The sequence below is a fragment of the Passer domesticus genome, chromosome 9 (genome assembly GCF_036417665.1).
Source record: "Passer domesticus isolate bPasDom1 chromosome 9, bPasDom1.hap1, whole genome shotgun sequence".
Lineage (NCBI taxonomy): Eukaryota > Metazoa > Chordata > Aves > Passeriformes > Passeridae > Passer > Passer domesticus.
Genome location: NC_087482.1, coordinates 30,321,855 through 30,344,930, shown reverse-complemented (window position 1 = coordinate 30,344,930; position 23,076 = coordinate 30,321,855). Strand labels below are relative to the sequence as shown.

At 47.5% G+C, this 23,076-nt stretch overlaps 2 protein-coding genes across 2 annotated transcripts in view; one reads left to right on the top strand and one right to left on the bottom strand.

Annotated features, from left to right (window-relative positions):
* Nucleotides 1–23,076, top strand: part of MAPKAPK3 (MAPK activated protein kinase 3) — a 115,122-nt gene that overhangs the window by 41,308 nt on the left and 50,738 nt on the right. The gene's annotated exons all lie outside the window — the stretch shown is intronic.
* Nucleotides 10,673–19,560, bottom strand: CISH (cytokine inducible SH2 containing protein). Its single transcript, XM_064432358.1, has 3 exons — nt 18,776–19,560; nt 14,152–14,375; nt 10,673–13,679 (listed from the first exon to the last, which is right to left on the bottom strand). Exons 1-3 carry the CDS (start codon nt 18,820–18,822, stop codon nt 13,177–13,179), a joined length of 774 nt encoding a protein of 257 aa, XP_064288428.1. The 5' UTR covers nt 18,823–19,560; the 3' UTR covers nt 10,673–13,176.

Below are 23,076 nucleotides of genomic sequence, written 5' to 3'. Positions count from 1 at the left end.
TCTGGACTAAATATCTGTTGCCTCATGCTTGAGGGCAACCAGGGAAGAATACCACCTCAATCCATATGGCAGGGGCCTAAGGAAGTTCACATTAAATGAAAAATCTACCTGTGCTACAGTCTGGAAATAAGATAGCAGTGGAAAGATCTGGAAGCTTCTTCCCACCCCAGCTTGCTTTGGGCGCAGTGTGCTGTGGGTGCAGCCTGAGGTGTGAGCAGGCACGGTGCTGCTGCCTTGGTGCTGTGAGACTGAAGCTGCCATGTAGGAAAATGCTGCTTTGCATGAGAGCATTCCTGAAGGCTGCAAACCTTTGGAGCCACAGCTTCAGCTGCCCTGAGCTCAGGAGCTTGTCTTTGTCAGGAAGTCAGAGGGAAACAAGGCAGTGCCTGGATTTCAAGTGCTGGTGCTCTGTGTACTCGGTGTTTTCCCAGAGATTGATTTTATGTAACTCACTGAAAGCACTTAATTGCCTTGTGTCTGACACTGAGACCAGACCATGGGGCATCTGGGGTGCTCTGAGGTGCAGGGATTTCTACCCTCCTGCAGGCTCTGCTGGGCTCTCAGCACGATGGACTGTTGCTCTGAGAAGTTATCCTCTCAGGACTGATTCCCACTCCTGTAGTGTGGGGTAAGCCTCACCTCAGACATCAGGTGTCACTGGCACTAAGATTTAAAGTTTTCTTGCCTGCACAGGTGGCCCTTCACAGTTTAAGCAGAAGAAAGAGATACTGCTATTGATGTCACACTTGATCCATGGATTGTGCTCAGCCAGCACCAAATGTAATCCTGGTTCTTGGCTAGAGAAAATCAGAAAGGATTCTGCTTTTGTTTCCTGCCCCAGGAACTTGAGTTTCCCCCACTGGCTCCTCCATTCCCACATCAAAGCCTTTTGTTAGGCTGTCTGCAGCCACTGCCGCACAGAGTTCTTGTGAGGTGCCCTTTTCTATGCACTTGGGTGACAGCTGGGAGCTACACCACATTTTCCACAATATGGGAGAAATTCTTCATACATTACAAAGTATTAATGCACCATATAGAAAAGGCAAAAGTAGTTCTCCAAGTGAGGGCGGGGGGGGTTGAGTACAATTAAAAATTTCTTTTTCCAAGCTTATTTGGTCAGTGTTGGAGACTCAAAAAAATAAGGATAGTACTTATATATATATGTGTGTGTGTGTATTTTCATATATACAGATAAATAAGACTAATAATCATAACAAAAGGACTTGGCATTTAACAGTGCAGAGAAGTGAAACTAATCAGATATGTTGTATGAAGACAGCATGAAGAAATGCTGGTTTGTAGTTGTTTCCTTTCCAGGCAACTCTCTTCTGTCAAGTAAACACAGGGTGGATGAGATATTTGTCATGAGAAGTGTGTAACTAGATGTAATTAGTAACAAATCCAACTTTCCATGAAAAGCTTATTAGCAAGGAGTCAGTCCTGTTCAGGTCCTCCAGTGCTACCCTGCTCCTGCTCCATCAGGGGAGCTCCCAGGCAGCAGCAGAGGTTCCTTGCTCAGCAGAGCTGCCTCCAGCACGGTGGGGAGGAAGGGCAGCACAGCGCTGGGCTTGTGCAAGAGCAACAGAGAGCAGGGTGCGAGCTCTGGGATCAGAGGTCAAGCCAGAGTTTGCAGTTGGAGAGGGAAAGGACCAAGGGAAGACTTTCTATGGTGAGAAGCCAGGACAGCTTTGCCTCCTGAGCATATAAAGCCAGGATCTGAAATGTGGTGTTGATTGCTGTGGGGACAAGGGAAGCCACTGGTGCTTTCCTTTATGGTCCTACCCCTCCGATGCACTTGTCTCACTGGCAGTGCAGGGAAGAAGGGAGCTCGGGTCACTTACAAATTGCTCTTGCTCAGATTTGAGGCAGCGTTGCAAGGGCAAGAAAGAGTCACCTTTGCACAGAGTAACTTTGGGCCTGGCTTGCTTTGTGTTGAGGTTGCTGGTGTGGGGCTGAGCTCAGCGGAGGCGGCGGCGTGGAGAACCAACCCCTTTGCGTGCTGCCATAAGCAATTCTCTGGGCTTGCTCTCAGGGCTGTTTGGAAGCTGCCCTGGGTGAGACTCCTCAGGCCCGGGCCGAGCCCTGTTCTGGCGCCGGGCGCTTTGCCCACTGTCCGCAAAGGCCGCTCCCGCTGCGGCGGCGCCAGCCAGGCGCCAGGGAGCTTCTGGGTCAGAGGAGGCAGTCTGGGGGACTTGAGCACATTTTGGTCTCCTGGCCCCTCACCTAGGGTCCTCCCAGGCCACCCGTGGGCAGCCCCTGTCTCCATGTCACTGTCTGTAAATCCACTGACCCAACGGGAAGCATTCACGTAGCCTTGTGTCATCCCTGAGGATAAAGGGACGATTCAAGCTCTGTTCTTGGGTGGTTCAAAGGGTTTTTGACAAGGTGCACAGAATTGCTTTGAGTGTAAGATAGCAGTAGGAGCTGCCTGGCACACGCAGAATAAGTGGTTTGAGTGAACACAGCTCCAGTCGGGCTGCTTTGACTTTGATGTAGAAGAAATGACCCACTTTCGGCAGGAACAGCTGGCTTCTGAAAACAGAAGTTAAATTGTTACTTGGTAACCGTGTAGGGTTTGAAGCGCCTTTAGCATCCCAGTTTATCCTCAGCTGCTGAACCTTGTGGTTGCCTTTGTGTGTCTCAAGGGCAGGCTGGTCACCACTGATCATTTTGTATCACTCAGGTATTTTCTGATGATGTGGAAGAACATCACCAGCACAGGGAACAGAAACGAGGAATAACTTGAAAACTCCACCCATTCATTCAGGCACTTCTGTCAAGTACCATGCAGGAGATGTACACTGGGTCCTGGTGTCCTCAGCCTTTTTGTTCCTGCCTCCCCACTGGAGGTCATGGGGAGGACACACAAAGGCCCAACATCTCTGCAAAACAGAAAGAGGAACCAAAGAGGAAACTTCCTCTATTTACTGATTTTTCTTATGTTCCTTGAACATGCACATAGTTCAAATGGGAAAGGAGGAGAAAAAGAAGAACTGTTGCTAAGGTTCATAGATCTAAGCAATCAAAAAATATAAAAGTTCAGAGACTTTTCAGTGCAGATTGTCAGTGTCTAACATTTTGCTGTAGTGATAGTCATTGCTTTAACTATTTACAGGTTTTCTTCTATCCTTATACCACTCTCCTTTTCCTTGTTGCTGTTGAAGGTAACCCAGCCATGGTTCTTTCAGGATAAAGGTCAAGTTAAGGGGTTTGTGTCCATGGGGCTGGAGTTCAAACACATTTCATGCTGATTTTTAACGCAGTCATCTTGGCATATGCACAAGTCCCAAGGTTTAAAACTGGGGCTGGGAGGTGAAACTGAAGAGGGTCTATGGGAACCATCCTTGCTCACTGGCACTCTTTACACCGGTGGACTTTTGGGGGTGTCTTCCCCAGTATTGAGTTGGGCTCTTTCTTTGGCAATAATTCCAGCTGGCACGAATACCTAATGGCAGAGAGGCTAAAGGGCCTGGGGTTTCCCCTTTTCCTTTGATTGGCAGCATAACATATAAACTTCATTTGACTTATTTCCCTTTGCATCAAAAAGCAATCTCTACAAGGCAAAAGAGACATGAAAATTCTGTGTTCCCTGACAGAACTTGAAGTGCCTCATTTTGTAGGCTTTAATCATCAGCTGCCTCCAAACAAGCACTGCTGCACTGATTATATCAGCCTTAGGAAGGCTGGAGGGAAAGGGTAAAAAAAATAATTCCCTTATACTTTGGTTTCCGTGACATCATCGTTTGAAGTGCCCACCTTGGAAAGCAAACACCTTGGAAGAGCCAAGCACTGGGAATATTTATATCTCTGGAGCTGGACAAGATAAACCCCGTGAGGAGTGTGACCTCAGCTGCTGCGTCACACGGTGTTTGCTGGGCTGTTCCATGAGATCCAGGGTTACCTGGAACCACCAGTGCCTGTAACATGTTCCCTTTGAGTTAGGTCATTTGTTTTGTCAATAACTGGGAATTTTGAGAGCTTTCTGCTTCTGTCCAGCAAGAAGTGATGATGCTAGTTATAGCATCACTGTAGGATATACAGTATTTCTTGTAGGCCTTTTGGGTTTTAACTCATCTAAGTATTAATGCTGCTGGTGGGAAATGGGAGGAAAGAAAAATCAGCTTCTTTGACAGTTTCCTATTTCACTTAAGCATAAGAAGAGAATGTTTCTTTTGACTTACAGGACAAAGATTGTCCTTGGTTTAAGAAGTTCTTTGACAGGAGTGTTGTTCTTCCATCAGCTAATTTCTCTCAGAAGAGCTGAGACTAACGAGGTGATTATTGGAGTAATTATAGGCCAAAAGGCAAATGCAAAACAAACTGCAAAATTAACATGCAAAATCCTGCTTGTTGCCTCCTGCAAACTGGGTAGAGAAGCATAAGCAGAGTAATATATTATTTTTGTTGTTTATTAGTCAAGTAGGTCAGGATTGATAATATGTGATTGATTGGCTTGTCTGGTTGTGTCATAGAGTGGACTTTTCTGAACCCACCTCACTTCTTATCCAAGATGGGTGGAGTATTTCCACTTCAGTAGCTGTGCTGAACCATCCCTTTGGAATGATAATTTGTATAAGCACTAATAGCAACGTGATGATCAATGCATATTTTCTGTTAATGCCAATGCACTTCTATCTTAGGGAACAGCAGAAGCCAGCATGTGACATCTTCACTTACTGCTCCAGTCAGTGTCACACTGTCACTTGACACTGGCACAAGTTATTTTGTTTTCAGCTGTGTGCCTGATTTGTTCTGGCTTATCTAGTGAAGTTTCCTGTTTCAGGCTGTGCTCTCCAGCCAGGCAGGAGAGAGCTAAGGGATGCCAAAACTGCCTTCAGGTGCCTTCTTCACGTGGCACTTCTGAACAGGAGGGGCCCGTGGTGTGGACCAGGTCTCCTCCCTGCCTGCCGTGGGCTGGCAAGGCTCAGGGAAATTCCTCCCTTACCCCAGAGCCAAGCTAGAAGGTCATGTGCAGCCTGAGGTGCATGGGCATGTCAGATGAAGAGAGATGACTGAAGGAGTCGTGGGGACCGTAGGAGCAGGAGCCCAGTCTGGTTTGTGGAGAGTGCAGCTATTCCCCACACAACACAATCCACACCTTCTGTACCAAAGTGTTTCCCTGCCAGCTCCACGGCAAACTCTTCCTCCCAGCTGGTTTCAGTATCCCAGGGCACGGAGGGTGTTCCAACATCTGCACACTGGGCTTGGAGCGGTTTTTGCAGAGTCCTGAGTCAGCTGCCTGGTGGGTCACGCTAACCCCGCTCCCGAGGCTTTCAGCAGCAGCAAAAGGTTCTGTGTGCTCAGGGAAGCCTTCAATCTCCTGTGTTCTTGGAAAGAAAAGAGTAATATGGAGTCTCCATGTCAGCCCACACCCAGATTGTTCTGCCCCTGCTGATCCATTCCCGCCTTGCAGTGCTGTTTTGTCCTGTTCTTCTCAAAATGCTGCCCAGTGCCTCTCAGCCAAGGTGATTTCCATGGCACAGGACTGGAGGGAACAGCACTAAAAGTGGTGAATTACAAAAAATTTTAAAGGAATGTAAGGAGTATTCCAAAACCAATGGCTTAGAGGAGAGTGAGATATTTTCAAAAAGTTAGATTTTCCAAAATGTTCCCTGGAAATAATAAATAATATTAGGTCATGCTTTAGGCTATTTCAGATTTATGTTTTAATTATAATAACACCTTTTATTAGTGCTGAGCACTTTCAGACAAGTGCAAACATATAGCATATGCACTGGGCAACATATTTCTTCATCATAATTCCAGGCTTGGAGGTAGTGTTTTGAACTCTGCCTCTGCAGTGTTTGGCAATGGCTGTGGTGACACTTGCATGATGGGAAGAATCCTTGCCAAATTGGGTAACTTCTGACAAGTATAAACACAGCTCTGCCTTCTGTAAGCTAGATTCAAACCATCTTGCTGTTCCAGGGAGGAAACAGCCCTGACATTGAAGCGTCTGCAGCCTATGATCAGCTATTAAATCTCGGCTCGTTTGCACTGAGTGAGCCCACAAGGAGCAGGCAGTGAGGGGCAGCTGGCAGGGAAGGGTGTCCCAGGAGATGAGCAATGGGTCTTGCTGTCTCTTTGTCCCAGATATAATCCAGATCTGTTGTTTTTTTAGGAGCTGTCGTCACAGATAGCTCTGTCCTAGCCAAGGTGAAACAAGTTTGCTGAGATCAATTCAGGCTTGGCTGCTCAGTTTTCCACAGGCTGATGTTTACGTCCTGAAGCAGCATTGCACATGTTCTGACTGGAATGTTTGTAGGTGAATTCAAGAAAGCCAGAACTTAATTGTAAACTGCACCCATGGGCATTCCTTCTGCTTTTAAAAGAAAAACCTCCATGCTGGGTTTGTGCATGCTGGAGACAATGTGTGAGGTAAGGGTTTTCTTGTGTGAAATCAGTGTTACAATTTCCCTTGAAGACAAATTCCTGTCAGAATTTCACCAGGGATAAAATTCTTGTCTGTAAAACTAGGAATATTAAGTGAGCCAAATTCAGACCTGAAGTAAATGAATTCCCATTCCACTCGTTGGGAAAGGAACCTGGATTTAGCCTGTTGTGTTTTACAGGTTTCCATGGCAGGGCTGTTACAGCAAGGGCAGCATTTCTCCAAGAGCCACAGTTGGAAAAGTTGCAGTGTATCTTCCAGAGCAAGGCAGTCACATGATGGAGTTACTGCCCAGGCCAGAGTCCAAGGAACTCCAGTCCTGGCTGAGCTCTGCCACTGAGTTTTGATTGAGCAGCTCTTCCTTTGTCCTTCCATCTGGCATACATATATCAGGTTTTTGAGAAATACCAAGTCTCTGATGATCTGTTTGGGCAATCTAATGCTGCAGTATTATTTCAAGCTTTTATTGTCACTGTAGTACCACGGGGGGACATTAAAACAAATGCCTTTCCTGGCTAGATAGAGTGTTCTCTTAAAATAGCTATTTTGACAAAAACTAACATTGTGGTCAGTTTTTGCAGCTCAAATCTGAGCTGCTGCAAAGTGCATCTATACTCCATTTAGGAAGTAATAGCATTGAGGGGAAAACCCTGCCAGTGAGGTCTGAAGAAGAGGAGCAACAGGAGGAAGGCAGTTCTTGTTCGTGAAAGGAAACCCTTCTGTGCAAATCTAGGTTGGTATGTCAGGCTGGAGCAGTTCTGACTGAACCCTTTCCTTTGCTGGGCCAGGCTGCTTCCTCTGGGTCTGTTCTTTCCTATATTTAAATTAATCAACTGAGGATTTTGCAACAGGGGGGATCAATGGGCCAACAGCCTGGCTCCAGCTGTGACCACTGCCACAACTGGTTACAGGGGAATTGAAGGACTAAGCCAGCAGTGGTTTGCAGTAAAACTTCCTTTTTTGTTGTCTCATCTGTAGTGAATATAAGCTGGAGTTCTGAAACTTTGTTGTTTTCTCTCTCCTTTCCAAATCCAAAAAAAATACTCTGAATTATTATGTTAAGATTGTTATGATGTGACGTTCAAATTGTAGTTTAATTTCCATAATTTTCTTTTGAAATTTAGTGCCCAGGCTAACAGTGAAACCCTTAAAATTACTTTTCTTCTCTCTGGTGAACATGTTGCCTACCAATAGCCTTTTTTTTCTGAACAATACATTATTTTCAAGTAGAAAAAATTACTAGTTCTTGCTAAAGTTTGGAAGAGTATGTTTATGTAGACTCCTCAGTCCACATAATTGAACACTGAAAGCCTCTAATTTTATTGCTAGGGCCACTTTGTCATTTTTCCCTGAGGATGTTTTTTGCTGCACAGCAGAGGTGATGACAGATGTCTGATGGATGCTGCAGGGTCGTGCCTGCTCCCGAGGGCCACTGGCTGCACTGGTTTGTGCAGCGAGCAGCAGGAGCCACATGATGGTTTGTGCTTCTCGGGGAGCGGCGCCGGGAGATCAACACCGGGTTCACTCCAGGCAGCAGCAGCCTCCAGATAAAGCCGTGCCTCCACGTGCTCCTGCTCCCCGGGCTCTGGCACCCAGCATTGTCAGAAGCCCACAGCGGCAGGCCTGGGTGTGGGCAGGGAGCAGACATGTCTGAGTCTGAACGTGTTGGCGGCGCTCAGAGCAGCGCCCGGGCCTCCTCACCCTGCGCTGGGCAACGCCGCACCGCCGCCTCCCCTTGCACTCCCACATTCGAAGCTGTGAACACACAGAGGATGGACGTTTCTGCCCAAGGACAGGGCAGATCTCTAATACCTCTTTATCTCTGACTGGCTTTTTTTGTAAGGAGCTGCCTAGACTGATGGGTTTTTCTTTTGTTTCCCCTGTGAATGATGGGTAGGGGGTCACTGACAGCATGATGTGAGTGTTGTGACAATGCTGTTCAGAACTGAGGGAGATGGAGGATGTTACTTGGCACCCAAAGTTGTTCTGGCACATCTTCACTGGATATTGCTTTATCCTCCACTTCAGCCCATTGGACTGCTGATGATTTCTGGGCGGGGGAAGAGGATACTGTAATTCCATCAGGATTGCATGGGTCTCAGCAACCATTAGGGACAGATAGGAGAGGGCTGTGATTTTGGCTGCTGACAGATTTGAACACAAGAATGTTTGGCAGAACAGCTACACAAACAGTGTCCAGTTAATTTTGGTTTTAATTCCCTTGATTTCATAGATTGCAGGTAAGACTCACAATGGGATTTGGACTAGAAATGACATGTAATAGGTCAGTAACTAGAAACACCTGACCATGTCTGTCCTAAAAGAAGTAAATACACTCTGCTGATTCACTTGATTTGATGCTGGTTCCACTGGCTTGGACTGGGGGATGTTGGGCAACTGAGAGGATGTGGGGAAAGGACTAAGATTTCAGTAAGTTAGAAAAGACAGGGATATGTGCATGTGAACTGGTTATTTCACCCTTGCATGTGTTGCTTTTTCAGAAGGCTGATGACTTAAGACAGAAAATGTGCCTGACAAACTGCAGGGGAGTTCTGCTGTGGCAGTGGGCCATGGAAGTGTGGTTTCACTCACAGACTGGGATTTCTATTCCCAATCCTATCAGTCTGCTTTTCAGACTCTGTGAGGGCTCCACACCCATGTTTCTATCTGCAGACAGAAACTGTAAACCGAGAGAAAATCCAAATTGTTGTGCACTGGGTCAACAAACCATACAGGTGTCACTGGGAGAGGGGTTGAAGCTAATAAAGGCCAGTATGCATTGCCACAAATGCTCCTGGTTCCAGGGATGTGGAACTCAACTGTAAAAATCAGCTCAGTGAGCACAGAGGTTTGGCACAGGAGTTTTCAGAAGGTGAACCTGTTTTCTTTAACGAAATGTGCTGAAGGTGTAGGAGTGGGAGTTGTTAAGGTAACAGCTGATGAGGTAAAAGCGTGTGTGACTGCAGCTCTGGACCAGCCTGGCTCATGCCAATCATCTCCACATTCAGCCTGTGGAAAGGAAACAGCAGGGTTTCCTATGGCTACTCAGAGGAAGGGTTTAGCCCAGCTAAGAAATTAAGAAATCACTCAGTAATGTGTCAAAAATGTTATTTTTCTTTCCAGGTTTTTCCAGGGTTGCAAAGTTTCTTTTTAAAGATGGATGCAGCTTTTCCTTCTTTTGTTTTCTTTTTTCCTTCTTTTGTTTTCATGTTTCTACTTATTTTGTGTTTTGCTTTTACCCTGTGTAGATGTTTTTCCATATTTCCCATTAAAGTGGGATGTGATTGTTTTTGTTTAACAACTTGATCAGGAACAGATTATGGCATTGCCAACATTTCCTGGTTTGGTGTGCAACAGAAATCCATCCATGGACTCACATGGATGAGATTGTGAAAATACTGGCTAGGGAATGCCAGCTCCATGGCTGGCATAGGAAGAACAGCACATGCTTCAGGAATATTTCAAAGCAGTATTTTGAACTTTGAAGCCATTGGATTTACAGAGGGAGAAGGATGGGAGAGGAACTAGTTCAGTTTGTTGGGTTTTTTTCCTGGGAGTGTTTTCCATTTTGCAGTGGGTGGGAGCACATTATGCTCGTTTTGGGCAGGATGGGGGGACATCTCTTGGGCATCTCTCCTGGAAGAGGAGCATGGAGGGACCACAGTGGAGTCACCTCTCAGTAGTGGCATTGCCTCAGTGTGTTCCCTGTGTTTCAGGAGCTGGACAGATGGGGTGTCTTCTGGCTCCCTCTGACATTACAGGGCACATCCATGTCCCTGTGGTTTCCCCAGATGCTGTCTGGTGTCTCTGGTGGTGTGAAAGGCTGCAGGGCCAGACCACAGGTACAGGGACACTGCAGCCCAACACCCCAGGAAAGGGGAAAATGGATCTGCCCTGGATCTCCAACCCAAAGCATCATCTGCCCACTTATGTTCTGCCTTCTTTCCCCTGCATTGTATTGGTTTTCTATGGCACACAGAAACAATACAAGTATCATTCCTGTGTTCTTCCACATCATTAAAAATGTGCCTTCAGTCCTTATTAACGTGGGACTTGGGATCTGCTGCTGCTCATCTGTGTGCAGCAGCAACCAGGCCCACACTGAGGATTTTGTGTTTATTTTCCCAGGCATCTGAAGGGTCTTCTTTTTGTTGAAAGGCTTTTTGTCTTGTTTGGAAAAAATGGTCAAGAGTTTGCCCTGTGTTCTTGGAGAGGATTTCTCTAAGCAGAAAATTAATTCATCCATTTGGATTTTACCAAAGACTTTGAGTGGCTTTAAAGTATATTTAAAATGTTTATTTAAAATCCAGAGTCAAATAATTTTTAACAAACTGTCTCAAGATAGAAGAAACTGACTTTTTGGAGTAACTGTATTGTTTATTTGTTGTATTGCAGTAGCACCTAGAGATCCCTACTGTGCTAAATGCAGAACAAACACAGAACAGAGCTGGTCCCTGCCCGTGGGAGCTCACAGCCTTCAGTCTGGCCTCAGCCAGGAGCTCCTGGGCTCTCTTGGAGCAGTGAGCCAAACCCACAGCTTGACCTCCCATCACCCCCAACAGAGAACAGACCAAGCAGGAGGCAAGCTTCAGAGAGCTGAACAACCTGCCCTTTCCTGCTGTACACGTCTCCAACTGATTTTTCCCAAGCTGTAGCTACCAGGCCTGTGGCTGAGCTGTGTGGGCTTCCTGAGATCACTGCTGCTCCTTGGAGAGCCATGGTTTCCTTGTTCCCAGTGTCCTCAGGCAGATAGAGGTGTTTGGATAAAAGGAAGCCTTTTCAGTGGTTTATCATTTATATTATTTTTTAAAAAGTTTTCCTTCTTGCCTTCTAAATTTTCATTCTCATTCAGTACCTTTCCATGGTTGCTGCCACAGAGGGGAAGGGGGAAGGATATACCAAAAAGCAAACGTGACATCACACATGCACACTGTCAATCATCAAAGTATCAAAAACAAAGCTTGCAACAGCACAAACTTGTATAAATGTGGAGAGAAAAAAAAAGGACACTGACTAAGCACATCAGGCCATCTTGTCCCTTTTGGCAGCTTTAAGATAGGGTGGAAGAAACTCACCCATTTTTTGAGCTTGTCTCCTGGGTCACCATCCCATCTTTTTCCATTTTCTCTTCCAACACTCAGCTATAGCTGGAGGTTTGTCCATTCTAATTTACAGAGCCTTGGAGTCCCAGGGAGGGATGAACAAGGAATCCTTCATTTTGGTTCATGCTAGACCAAGTCAGGGGGTCTTAGGGGCAAAATAAGCCACATGTAATTTCTGTAGACCTGTCTGTTCCCTCCTCTGCTCTCACTCGATGGCAAGGCTGGGAAGATGATGAGATTCAGCAAATGAACAGGAAGGGGCAACTTGTGTGTGCTGGTTTGGGGCAGATCCCATCTGCTGTCTGTCCCTCCTGTGTGTAAAAGAGCAGGGGAGGAGCCATTTGCCTCATCTGCAGGGGGTGAAAGGGATGGGGGGTGAGAAGGAAACCCCGAGCCAAAAGCCTAATTATGGGTAACAAACATGCAAGTCAGAGCAGGGGGGAGGAGAGGTCTGGACCTTGGCAAACAGAAACGTTGGGTTGTGGTTTCCAGTGTGTGCTCCAGCCTGGAGCTGGCAGAAGCTGCGTGGCCAGTGACTAATGCTGGCAGGAGCAGAGCTTGCAGCAGTGTGGCATCGTGGCAGCAGGGAGCAAGGACAGCTCTGTGGGCTGAGGTGCCTCTAAGTGTTACCCCAGAAATAAATAAATAAATATCCTGAAGCTGTGCGTGTCACTGGTGCAGCCCAGCAGAGCTGTCTCTGAGCCCCTGCTCGAGGAGACCCTGCTCTTGCCCTGTGTCTCAGGCAAGGGCAGGGAACAGCACTTTAAAAACACAAGCCAAACACAGGGTGCTCTGAAATGAAATCCTTCTGCCTGCATATGAGAAAATTTGGTTTCTAATTACTTGTTTTGAAATGTTTTGCCACAAACTTCCTTTGGAGATGGAGAAGATGGAAAAAAATGGGATGAGTGCTCCCTGGCCCAACCTCACTATCCAGATCTCTGTGTAGAGCTCTCAAGGAAGAAGAGCTTCCTCAAAGAAGTCTCCTGTCCACGTGTGATGCAGCACACATCTCTGGGAGTTCCCACTGTGTTCTGAGGTTATGATACCCTCTGTAGCTAAGGAAGAAAAAAACAAATAGTCTTTACCTCTGTAGAGGTGGGTCTGGACACAGTCATCTGAGTCTCATATACCCCAGAAGCCTAGGAGAGCTTGGATGTGGACTCCTGTAACCTGTCACAGGAACAGGCTCAAACAGAAGCTGTTTGGATGTGAATCCATATCCAAATTCCCAAAGAGTTTCAGCTGCCAGTTGGCTGGGAGCCTTTATGCTATCTCTAATTCCACAAAAGAAACAAACAAAAAAAAAAATAAAGTAAAAGGTGCTTTAAAAATACCATGAGGAGAGAAACTGCCATGGAAATAAATAGCAAAAATAACAACGTTAACATGTCCGGTGCCACAGCAACTCTGACATTCAAGTAGTGTGGCCATGCCTGCAGAGCTTCTCCCAGCCACTGCTGGCACAGCCCGAGGGTCAGAGCTCAGCTGCTGCCCCGCTGCTCACTGAAACAACCCACTCCTCCCTGGGGCTGGAATGGATGTGAAGAGAAGGGGAAAGGAAAGATGGATGCAGTCTCTGCTGATAATCACGTCTTCACCGTGCCTGCCTTTAGTGGGATGGAGCCACAAAGTTCTCGTGGCTGTGTCTCTCGTTTCTGCCTGAGACAGAAGGGCCATGCTTCAGAGCTGGAAAGGATATTGCTTCAGGTATTCCGCCATGCGGCGGGGCAGGGGCAGCTGCTCCACGTGGGCCGTGCAGCGGTTGATGCGCAGCCGGCACAGGTGCTGCAGGCTGGGCATGCTGTCCTTGCGGCCCAGCGGCCGGATCAGCTTCAAGTGCACCGCGGCTGCTGCCAGCTCTTTCTGCAGGGGAGGTAGAGGAGACGGAGGCGGGTAAGGAGCCTCGGTCTTGCTTTCCGTTGTGCAGGACAAGACGTAGTGCTGGATAAGGCTGACCACGTCCGGGAAGGCCAGGATGCGGGGCTTGGACAGGTAGTTGGAGTCCAGGCGGAACTTGCTGTCAGTGTACTCGATGCGCACGTTGGTGGGCCCGCGGTTGGTCTTGACGGACAGCGTGAACAGGTAGCTGGGGTGGGTGCTGTCCCGCACCAGGAAGGTGCCCTCAGGCATCTTCTGCAGGTGCTGCTTGGCCTCGCTGGCAGTGATGGAACCCCAGTACCAACCTGGAAAAACATCCGAGAAAGAATTTGTTAGGGAAAGAACATATTCTAGGACTGGCAAGTCTTGAAGACAACCACGTTAAGGGCCTGGGAAGCAACCAGAGCCAGAGTTGGCAAGACCTTCATAAATTAAGACCAAGTTCTAAAGTTTCCTGCCTATGCTTGCCATTGCTGTGCTGGGGCTTGGGATGAGGCTGGCGGCTGCTGCAGCAGCTGCAGTTTACAGAGAAAACGCAATTTGCTTTTTGCAATTCCTTCTCCCAATTCAGTTACAAAAGATAAAGCAATAAATTAGTAAATGATGTAAGTTTGCAGAGACTGCAGATACACTTGCTGTGTGCACAAGAGCCAGCCATGGCTGTGACAGAACCAGGTTCCTGTCTGAAGTGGTATCAGGAGATTCTTCCTGGTGCTGAGATTGTGGAGTTGGGTCCCTGCACCCTTCTGAGCCTCTGACTTTGCAATTGAGTCTTACCAGATTCTCGCAGGTAGGAGAAGGTTTTTGCAATGCAGAGAAGGTCTTCTTCAGGGTCCCGTGTCTGAGGTGGGTTGCTGTCTGGAACTGGAGCTGCAAGAGCAGGCGCAGACTCCTCCTGGAAGGCCATAACTGGGAGAGGCTGCATGATGGGCTCTGACAATTCCTCAATGCCCCTGAATGACAGTGTCCTGATCTTTTCCTCCGCCAGCAAAGGATGAGGTCTGAAATGAAAGTCACATTGCTATTTCTCCTTGCCTTGAGATCAGTTGCAGGATCTGTTCAGAGCATGCCACATTATACAGCGTGTTATGTTTGACAAACAGATCCTCAGCACCATTGTTTCTGAGAGAGGCAAGGGAGGAGGAAGGAACACAGCTAAAGATGAGCCCTTAGAAACAGGGACAGTGACTTTGCCTCTTTGGCATTATAGAAGGTGGTCAATCTTGCAATTTACAATGATTTTGAACCTGAAGTTTTTAGATGCTGCCTTTTAATAAGAAGTTTCAGGGGCAGTAAGGTTTATGACAGCATTAGGGCTTCAGTTACACGATTACAATGTTGGAGCATTTCTGTTTCTGCCAGTGGGATTGTCATTTCCTGCAATATAATTAGAAACAGAATTGGGAATAGCTTGGGTTGTGTCCTACCCACTTTCTGCTCAAGGATGACCTGATCCTAAATGAATCTGTCAGAACTCAGAGTGAGCTGATCACGTAGGAGAACAGTGGGAATTCTTGTTTTAGCCAAGCCTGTGCACTACACCCACCCCACCGTTCAGCAGCTTGATGGAGGAGTCAGTGTGGCTGCAATCCCTGCAGGACTGCAGGAGGAGGCTCTGCCATGGCCAGGCTGCTAGAGCATGTATTCCCCTGTGGCCTAAAGTGGTGAACCTATTCAGCATCTAAATGCATTTTCACAGAGCCTGGAGCTCTCTAGGGTCATGGGTGCTCCTCCTCAGCAGCACAGGGATTCCTAAAGGAAAGCAGAGCTCTAGGGGACGATGGATGTCAGAGGCCAGGAAAGTCTTCATTCCCAAGCAAGCTCCTGAGCAAAAATTAGTTTCTATCCCAGTGCGTGTAAGCTCTTTGCCTCCGTGTCCCCTGTCCTGCTGCATGTCCTGTGTTATATCCCCCACCATCCCCAACACACCTGTCTTTCAGACACTTTAAAGATTCCTGAGAGTCCTCCTCCCCTCTGCTCTATGTGAACAGGGACACTTCAGGTACATAAATAAATGTGCTGTAAACTGATCTGCACCTGATCATAGCTGCACTCTACCACCTCAAACTGCTGAGACTCAAGTATGGGACAGAGAACAAGAAGAGATGTGGGAGCAAAGTAGATTAGAGAGGACTGAAAGTGCCTTCACACCTCGTAAGTGAGAGCCATGATCAGTTCTACATCTCTGCATTTCTAAACAAACCATGGAGGTTTGGAGTAAGGTAAATTTAAATCTACAGAGAGATACTCTTGCCCTTGCAATACATAGCAAACCCCCTGCTATTCTGTTGGTATTTAGGAAAGAACATTCTTTCTTTTTCCATGTGTCAAATCACATTTCAGAAGAAGGATACCTGCTTGGCTTTCATGGTAACTAATCTATGTTTCTTAATTTGTATTAATGGGTAGGAAGCCAGGCTGAGTAAAAGTGATTGCTGATTCTTGTCCTCATCAGGGGCCCTTGGTCGCAGGACCTGCATTTTCAGGGGCTTTTGTACATCTGGATATATTTTTATACCTGGAGATCAATGTTGGAAAAGCTTGGAGTTCTCTTTTAAATGCTCCTGGAGATACATTTATAGGTGTTGAGGGCTCCATTTTTCAAGATATTTGGATGTCTCCCTCTTAATGCCACGGTGTTCACAAACACCTAGCTACCTGTCTCTTTGGGGAAAGGAGATTCCCAATTCTGCGTTACTCCCTTTTTGCACAAGGAGGACCATAAGCCAGATCAGCTGCTTGGAGCATGGTACAAATAACACCAAGGTCATGGACTTGATCCCCATATGGGTCATTCAGAGCTGGACTCGATCATCCTAGTGAGTCCCTTTCAACTCAGAATGTTCTGTGATTCTGATCTTTGCCTTGCTGAACCTAATTACCAATTGGTGCTATGCAAGGAGGGTGGCCTGGGCCTGCTGGCACAGCAGTGTCTCTCACACCAACTGTTCCCTAAGCTGAAAATGACTGTGACTGATGCAAAGGAAAATCAGTCCTGCATCATCACTCGCCAGAACTCGAATACTGCAGTCCAAGTGCCAAATCTCTCTGAACTTATTTTCTCTTGGGAAATTTTTCTGGCCTACCCTTCCAGAAAGGTTTGGAACATAAAGATTTTCATAGCGTGGAGCTTTTTTTCTTTTTATATACCAACTTCAGAGAGGAAATCAGGAATTGGCTGAGAGGCAGGGAAGGAAGGGAGAGATAGCAAAGCTACGCAGGGAAATGTCTGCCATGAATCAGGAGGAAAGTTGTTACTTTCAAGGGCTGTACCAGTTCACAGTTCAGTCCTCCAAAAACCACATCAACTGTATGAATTTGTCAGTCGATTTCTTTTACAGAGCCCATGTGCTTGAGATGAGTTTTCCCACTGTACTCGTGCTCTGCTGCCTTACACTTTGTGCCAGAGGAGGCTGGAGGAGCACAGACCCCTTGCAGACACTGTGGGGATCCTTCCACCACAGCCAGAGGAAGGCTGGGCTCACACATTTCCTATTTTCCTTCTGTACACTGGCCTTATGCCCCTACAAAACCTCCCAGTGCGGCTGTAGGCACAAAGGAACATGGTGGAAGAGAGGAGGATTAGAAATTTCGACAGACTGGGAGGTGCTGGTGTCCTAAACAACTTTGTACATAGGCTGAAGAAAGGAGAGCTGCTGCTGGGAGCAAACAGAGGAGCTCCAAGCACAGGAAGGGGAGAACAGAGGGATCAGCAAGTAATAGAGACTACAGCTTTTAACACAAGAACATTTGCAAGAGGGTTAAGAAGAGTTTGCTGGGATAAGGACAGGTTGAAAAAGGTCTGCTGACATGAAGAAGTCAGTCCTTTGGTGGGACAAAGAAAGGATTTGCAAATAGTGCTTGTAAGAGAGAAAGCAGAGGAAAGACGTGGAAAATCGGGACTGAATAGAGCAAAGTGTTCATACAACAGCTGTGTGGAGGAAGCAACAACCATGTGAAATTTGGCATGTCTAGCTCAGAGTCTGGGTGCACTCTCCAGAGAAACAGCAAATGAACTTCCCTGGGCTTTGGCAGTTAGTGTTTCAGAAAGCCTTGGAATGGCAAGAAAACTCAGGAGAATCAGATATGTCTGATACCATTTAATGTTGGCTTTGTAGTTACTGTGCTGATAAGCTAAACTTCATAACACAGCATAAACACTACCAAAAAAAGTGTGAGCTGCTCTCCCTTCCATCAGCTGCATCCCAACACTCCATTGGGAGCTTGGTCTGAATAGGATGGAGAGTATAGGGTCCAGGATATATTAAATCCTAGAGGATAATGAAACTGGAGCAATAAGTGGCCTTCAAAATAGACATTAAAATGAAAACATCTACACATCTGGCTCCATAATAAGTTCTTGGTGGGTAAGGGAAGCAGTAGCTCTGGTATGTTTACCCTGGAGAAAAGCTTCAGATAAAGGTTTCCCAAAGGCCAAGCTGAAAACTGAATTCCCTTCGCCATGGCTGTAGGAACTGCAGCTGCAGACTGAAAGTAAGAGTGAAAACAAACCCCTCACGTAGTAGGAAAGTAGTGGTAAACACGAGCTTTCCTTGTCTGTGGAACAGATTCTGGGGGGGGAATGGCAGGAAAATCCCCATGCTTCAGTCACTGAATGCAGACAAGGAAGGTTTTACTCTGAGGAAAATCCGCCATACACTGGAGTGATAGGAAAATCTGACATGGCTCAGACTGAAACAAACACTCACAATTTCCAAGTATACAGCATACATAAAAATACCAGGTAATTCCTACACACCAGGTATTCCTCAGCTGATAAACTAAGCTGGTCCAGGGACACTGAAGTGCCAACACATCAGTCCTGACACCAGAGAAAGCATTTGGATGTCACCTGTTCTCCTGAAGGCAGATGTGGAACTATCTGCGTGCCCCCTGTGGCTCTCACTCTACAGAAAGCTGTGTATATGTACGTACACTTACACAAAACTGACATTAATTTAGCATAAATATCTCCTTAGAAATAGGCAGAAGCACCTAAACTCCAGGGAAGTTTTTCCCTGTAAGCAGTTTGATTCCAAAAGGACTTTAGAGAGCCCCTATGGTGTTTGGTTGGTGTCCGCACTGGCGCCGTGTCCCCCGCACTGAACAACACCCTCCAAGTTATTCTTGCTCTCCCAAAGACTTTAAATACCGTGAGTTTTCCAGCAGCAGAAAGCACGGAAATCAGGGATAACTTATGGTTCCGTGATTTTGGCCTTGGAATCTAAAACGCAGGCACACATGACAGACATACAGAAGTCAGCGCTCGGCCGGCCAAAGTCATTCCCATTCCAACAGTTACACATGGCAGCACACAGGAGCTGGAAAACTGTCACAGAGAACCTTCCTAATTACAATTATCAAAGCACAGCTTTCCACAGAAGGCTGCTAAGTATCTTACCCCTGAACACAGAGGATCATGTCACTCCCGGACCAAGGGAAAAGCATTAAGTCTTCAAGAAGGTGGGAAATGATTTCTTCTCTTCTTGCCTTCTTTGCTTCCCCGAAGCAGCGAGTTCAGCCTCTAGCTGGGGTTCACGGTGAGAGAAGGCAGGCGAGTCCCAGCAAACCCTTCTGCAGGTTGTTTCAGAGACACGGAAAGCCAAGCAGAAGACAGCTGTCCGACAAAGACTTCAGCAACTTTGGCCAAGAAAATGCGTGCACTCTCAGTGCTTTAGAAAAAAATAATGTATTCTTGTTCTGCTTTTCAGAAAACAGCAGCAAAAAAAAAAGTTAAAAAAATAACCAGAGAAAAAGGAAATTACATATATCTAAAGAGGAACTGATCTTCCTTCAGAGCACTCTGAAATAATAATAAATAGGTACCAATAAATAAGATCTCCCCGAGTGTTGCGGGAAGAGCCGGAGCAGCGACCTGTCTCAGCGCTGGCTCCGGAGAAATGAAGCTCCGTGGAAGGAGGGGAAAAAAAAAGAAAAAAAAAAAAAAAGGCAAACCTCCTTAGTAATCTTTTGTGTATCCCTTTTAATCTGTTCCAGGAAGTGAGGAATTCCTGGAATCGTATTGTGTTCGCATCACTCTTCCTATATCAGCCACGAGGGGAGGAGGGGAAAAAAAAAAGAGAAGGTATAAATAGCTGTGTCCAGCACGGCCGCGTCCATGCTGCCATGGCCGGGGGAGGAGGGGAGGGAGGGAGGGGAGCGGAGCCCTCCCGGCGGCCGGGTGGGCAGGCGGGGCTGGGGGGAAGGGAGGGAGGGAGAGAGGGGAGCCGTGCGGAGCCGCCGCCGCGCGTGTTCGCGGAAACGCCTTTGATCCATTTCCAAGAACTTTCCAGGAACGCGGGGCCGGCGCGCCGGGCGCTGCCAATGGGCGCCGCCGCCGCATGCGCGGGGCCGCCCGGGGCGGGGCCGGCAGCGCCCACCGCCGCCCGGCCTCGGCGCTCGGCTCCCTTCGGCTTTCACGCAGCTCTCTGTCATTCTCCTTCCACTTGTTTTTAAGCATTTGTAGTTTCGCGGTGTCGTTTCATGCCTCGCCTCCCCGGCATCCTCCCGGAGCTGCCGGCGCCTCTCCGGGTCGCTCGAGCACCGGTGCTCGGGGAGGGGCAAGGCCGTGGGACTGGAGGGGTTAACAGGGGCTGGAGCAATTTCCAGTGAAACCTGGGGAGCAGGAGGAGGGTGTGCTGCAGGGTCTGCTACTCTGGGCAGCGGTTGTGTGGTTGTGCTATAAGGGTTGTCCTGGTCACCCGGGAGTCTCCTTTGAATCGGGTATCGGCTCCTGGAAAAGGCTACACCACCACCGTTTTGTCCTGCATTTATAGAACAATGTCGAGTTAAAATCTGGCAACCCACGAGGAAATATTTCAGTTTCTTTTAGGGTTATTGAACCTTTTATTTTTGAACACTTCATAACAAAAGCTTGGTTGATTTTGTCTGTCCCTGCCATGAGTTGCCACCTCTTCTCTTATTAGAGATAAGAGAGAATGAGAGTGGTCTGCAGAAAAAAATATTAGTAATCGTTGTGCCATTCAGAACATTCAGAAGTAGATGGGGCCGGGAGCAGAGGGGAAGGCAGGATGCTGATAAGGGTGAGGTTAGAAGGGTGTTCCCTTCTTGGGAATGAGCCTGGGAGCAGGCAGGCTGTGTTCGGCTCCTGACTCAGGCTTTCACTCCCTACAGTTTCATTTGGCAGCTGCTCAGCCTCCTGCACACTTCCGTCCGTTGTCTGTCCTGAACAGGGGCAGTGCAGTAATGAGTGCTGCTAATAATACCCAGCTATGCCAAGAGAGGGGTGCTGAGGGCCATCTAAGTATCCCGAGTATCCGTCCATCCATCTCGGTACTCTGAGGGCCATCTCAAAGGGGTGGCAATGTCAGCCTGCAGGCACTCCTTGACCAGTTGGCTTCTGAGCCTGACAGACTTCAGCTCACACTTCCTCTGAATGTGTGTAATTGCAGGGAGGTGAGGGCCTGGCAGAGGATTTTTAGTCCTCACCTTTCCTGTGCACAGCGAGCACAACATTCAGACGATCATTCGGAGGGCCCTTTGTCGTCCTGGCTCAGGGCTGCAGAGGACACCTGCGTGCCTGTGCCCCTTCAACATCTAAATCCGAGGTTGTTTAAACCTTCTGCCAATGGTGCAGCAGCACGATGGATTTGAACAGATCTAGACTACAGAGGTGGGAGCAGCTCTTGTCTCCGGCAAACCACCGTGAACCTGCACATTCAGAAGGTATTTAATTCGTGGTCAGCCTCGGGGGGGACGCTGAGATCCCAGCTTGGTGTGCCGGCAGGAGCGCTGCAGCCCGGCGCCGGCACTGAGGAGCTCTCTGCATCCTTTTTTCACTTAGAATTGGGCTCCATCTAGTGATGCTCGCCTGGAGGAGGCTTTTTGTGCAGGCTGTGTGCCGGGGGCTGAGCAGCCCTGCGTGTCTCGGGCGCAGGGCAGGCACGCTCAGTAGTGTCAGAGCTGACATGCCCGCAGGAGCTGTGCCCGCAGCGCTGCTCCCAGTGCCCGTCCCGCTCTCCCAGTTTGCTTTTCCAGCCGTAGTCTGGAGCCGCTCTGCTCACGGTCCCGCAGGACCCGGAGAGATGAGCATTGTCTCGAAGTAGCTGATGGCTGTGCGCATCAATGAAAGGAGCTTCCATTTGTGTTGGAAACTTCTTTAGGGGACCACCTCAAAAAATATTCAGGTTAATGCTTGGGCTGTTTTATCTAAGAAATCTGTGATCGGTTTGAAGTCAGGAGCACTCAGCAGTGCTTCATCACTCGACATGAACGTTGTGCTCATTGTCACTCCTCATTGTCACAGGGCAATGCCCCAAGAGGGGAACAGCACAGTGTGCCCGATGTGCCAATGTCCCAGACCCTGCAGAGTCAATATAAAGTGCTGCCATTCACCCAAATTAGTTGTTTAAACCCAGTTTATATTCATATAAATGGCTTTCCAGAATATGGAAAGTCATTTATATATGTCTTGAATAATAAGGATATTACAGAGGCAGTAACAAGAAATCTTGTTGAGTGATGATGAGCATCATTGAATGCTAGGATTTAGTTATGAAAGGTATCAAAGAAAGCTCAAAGCTCGCAATAAAGCCAGGGAAGAAAATCCAGGAATAGCGAGGCGCCAAGTCCCTCAGGAAAGTTCACTGACACAACAGCACCATCTGCTGCTAAATGTGTGCTTGGGAAAACCGGTGGCCAGAGCCCCTTCCCACTGCGGGGTTATATGACTTCTGCTGGGCATTTGGACAGTCCTGTGATCTTGTAGAGTTGGTGTAAAATGAAAAGTGACATCCAGAATTGTAACTCTTGAGAGGGGTCTGTGTGCCCGGGGACTGGATTTACCTTCACCAGTAGCTTGAGAGACTGAAAGTAAGTCACCCCTTTGGTTAGTGCCCGGCCCTTGCCCTGAGCTGTAGTGTAACAAACCCCACTAAGTGACCAACGTTACCAATAACGAGCAGATGTTCCTTGTTTAGAGGGGCCGGCTCGTTATCCGAGTAGGACACACCAATTCCTGTAACCAACAACAGGTGGTGCATTTGGTGTTGTGGTTTGGATTTCCCAACCTGGTGAGTAACAATGGAGGAGTCTCCAGGGTGTGGGTGAGCTGTGCCATGGATACAGGGACATCTGAGCTGGCTCCATGAGAAGCAGGATGTGCAGAAAGGAATGGGGTTTATTTCAAACTGTGAAGAAATATCCTGGGTTATTATAAGGAGCTCAAGTATAGTCGTCGTCCTGATGCTTGTGGCACATGGTGACCAAGAAGGTGATGGCACTGTGGCATCTGTTAGGAGTTTTGCTGCTTGATTTGAATGCTGCAAAAATTGTTTTCCTGAGTGGTCTGGAAGGCCACCCCAGGACTACCAGGCAATGCTGTCATACCCATTAGTTGCAGGATGTTTCAATGAAAGAGATTAATTTCCTCTGCTCCACTGCAGCATAAAATGAAGCACCATCTCCTGTAGACAGATTAGCAGATTTTTCATGCTTTTGATTTATGATTCTTCTGTGGAAAAAAAGTATCTTTTTTTAATGTCTGCTGAAAGGGAAACATCCAGCTGGTATCTCTCTGACTCCCCCATCAATAAACTGTGGAGGAATACAGATGGAGCTTCCCAAAACCTTCTCAATGACCAAGACAAGGTACCTGTAGTAGGGTGTCTGAAGCCAGGCATAAAAAAGCAGCTTTTCTATCCTCGTCTGTATTTCTATAGGAAAATACATGTTATGTGCTAA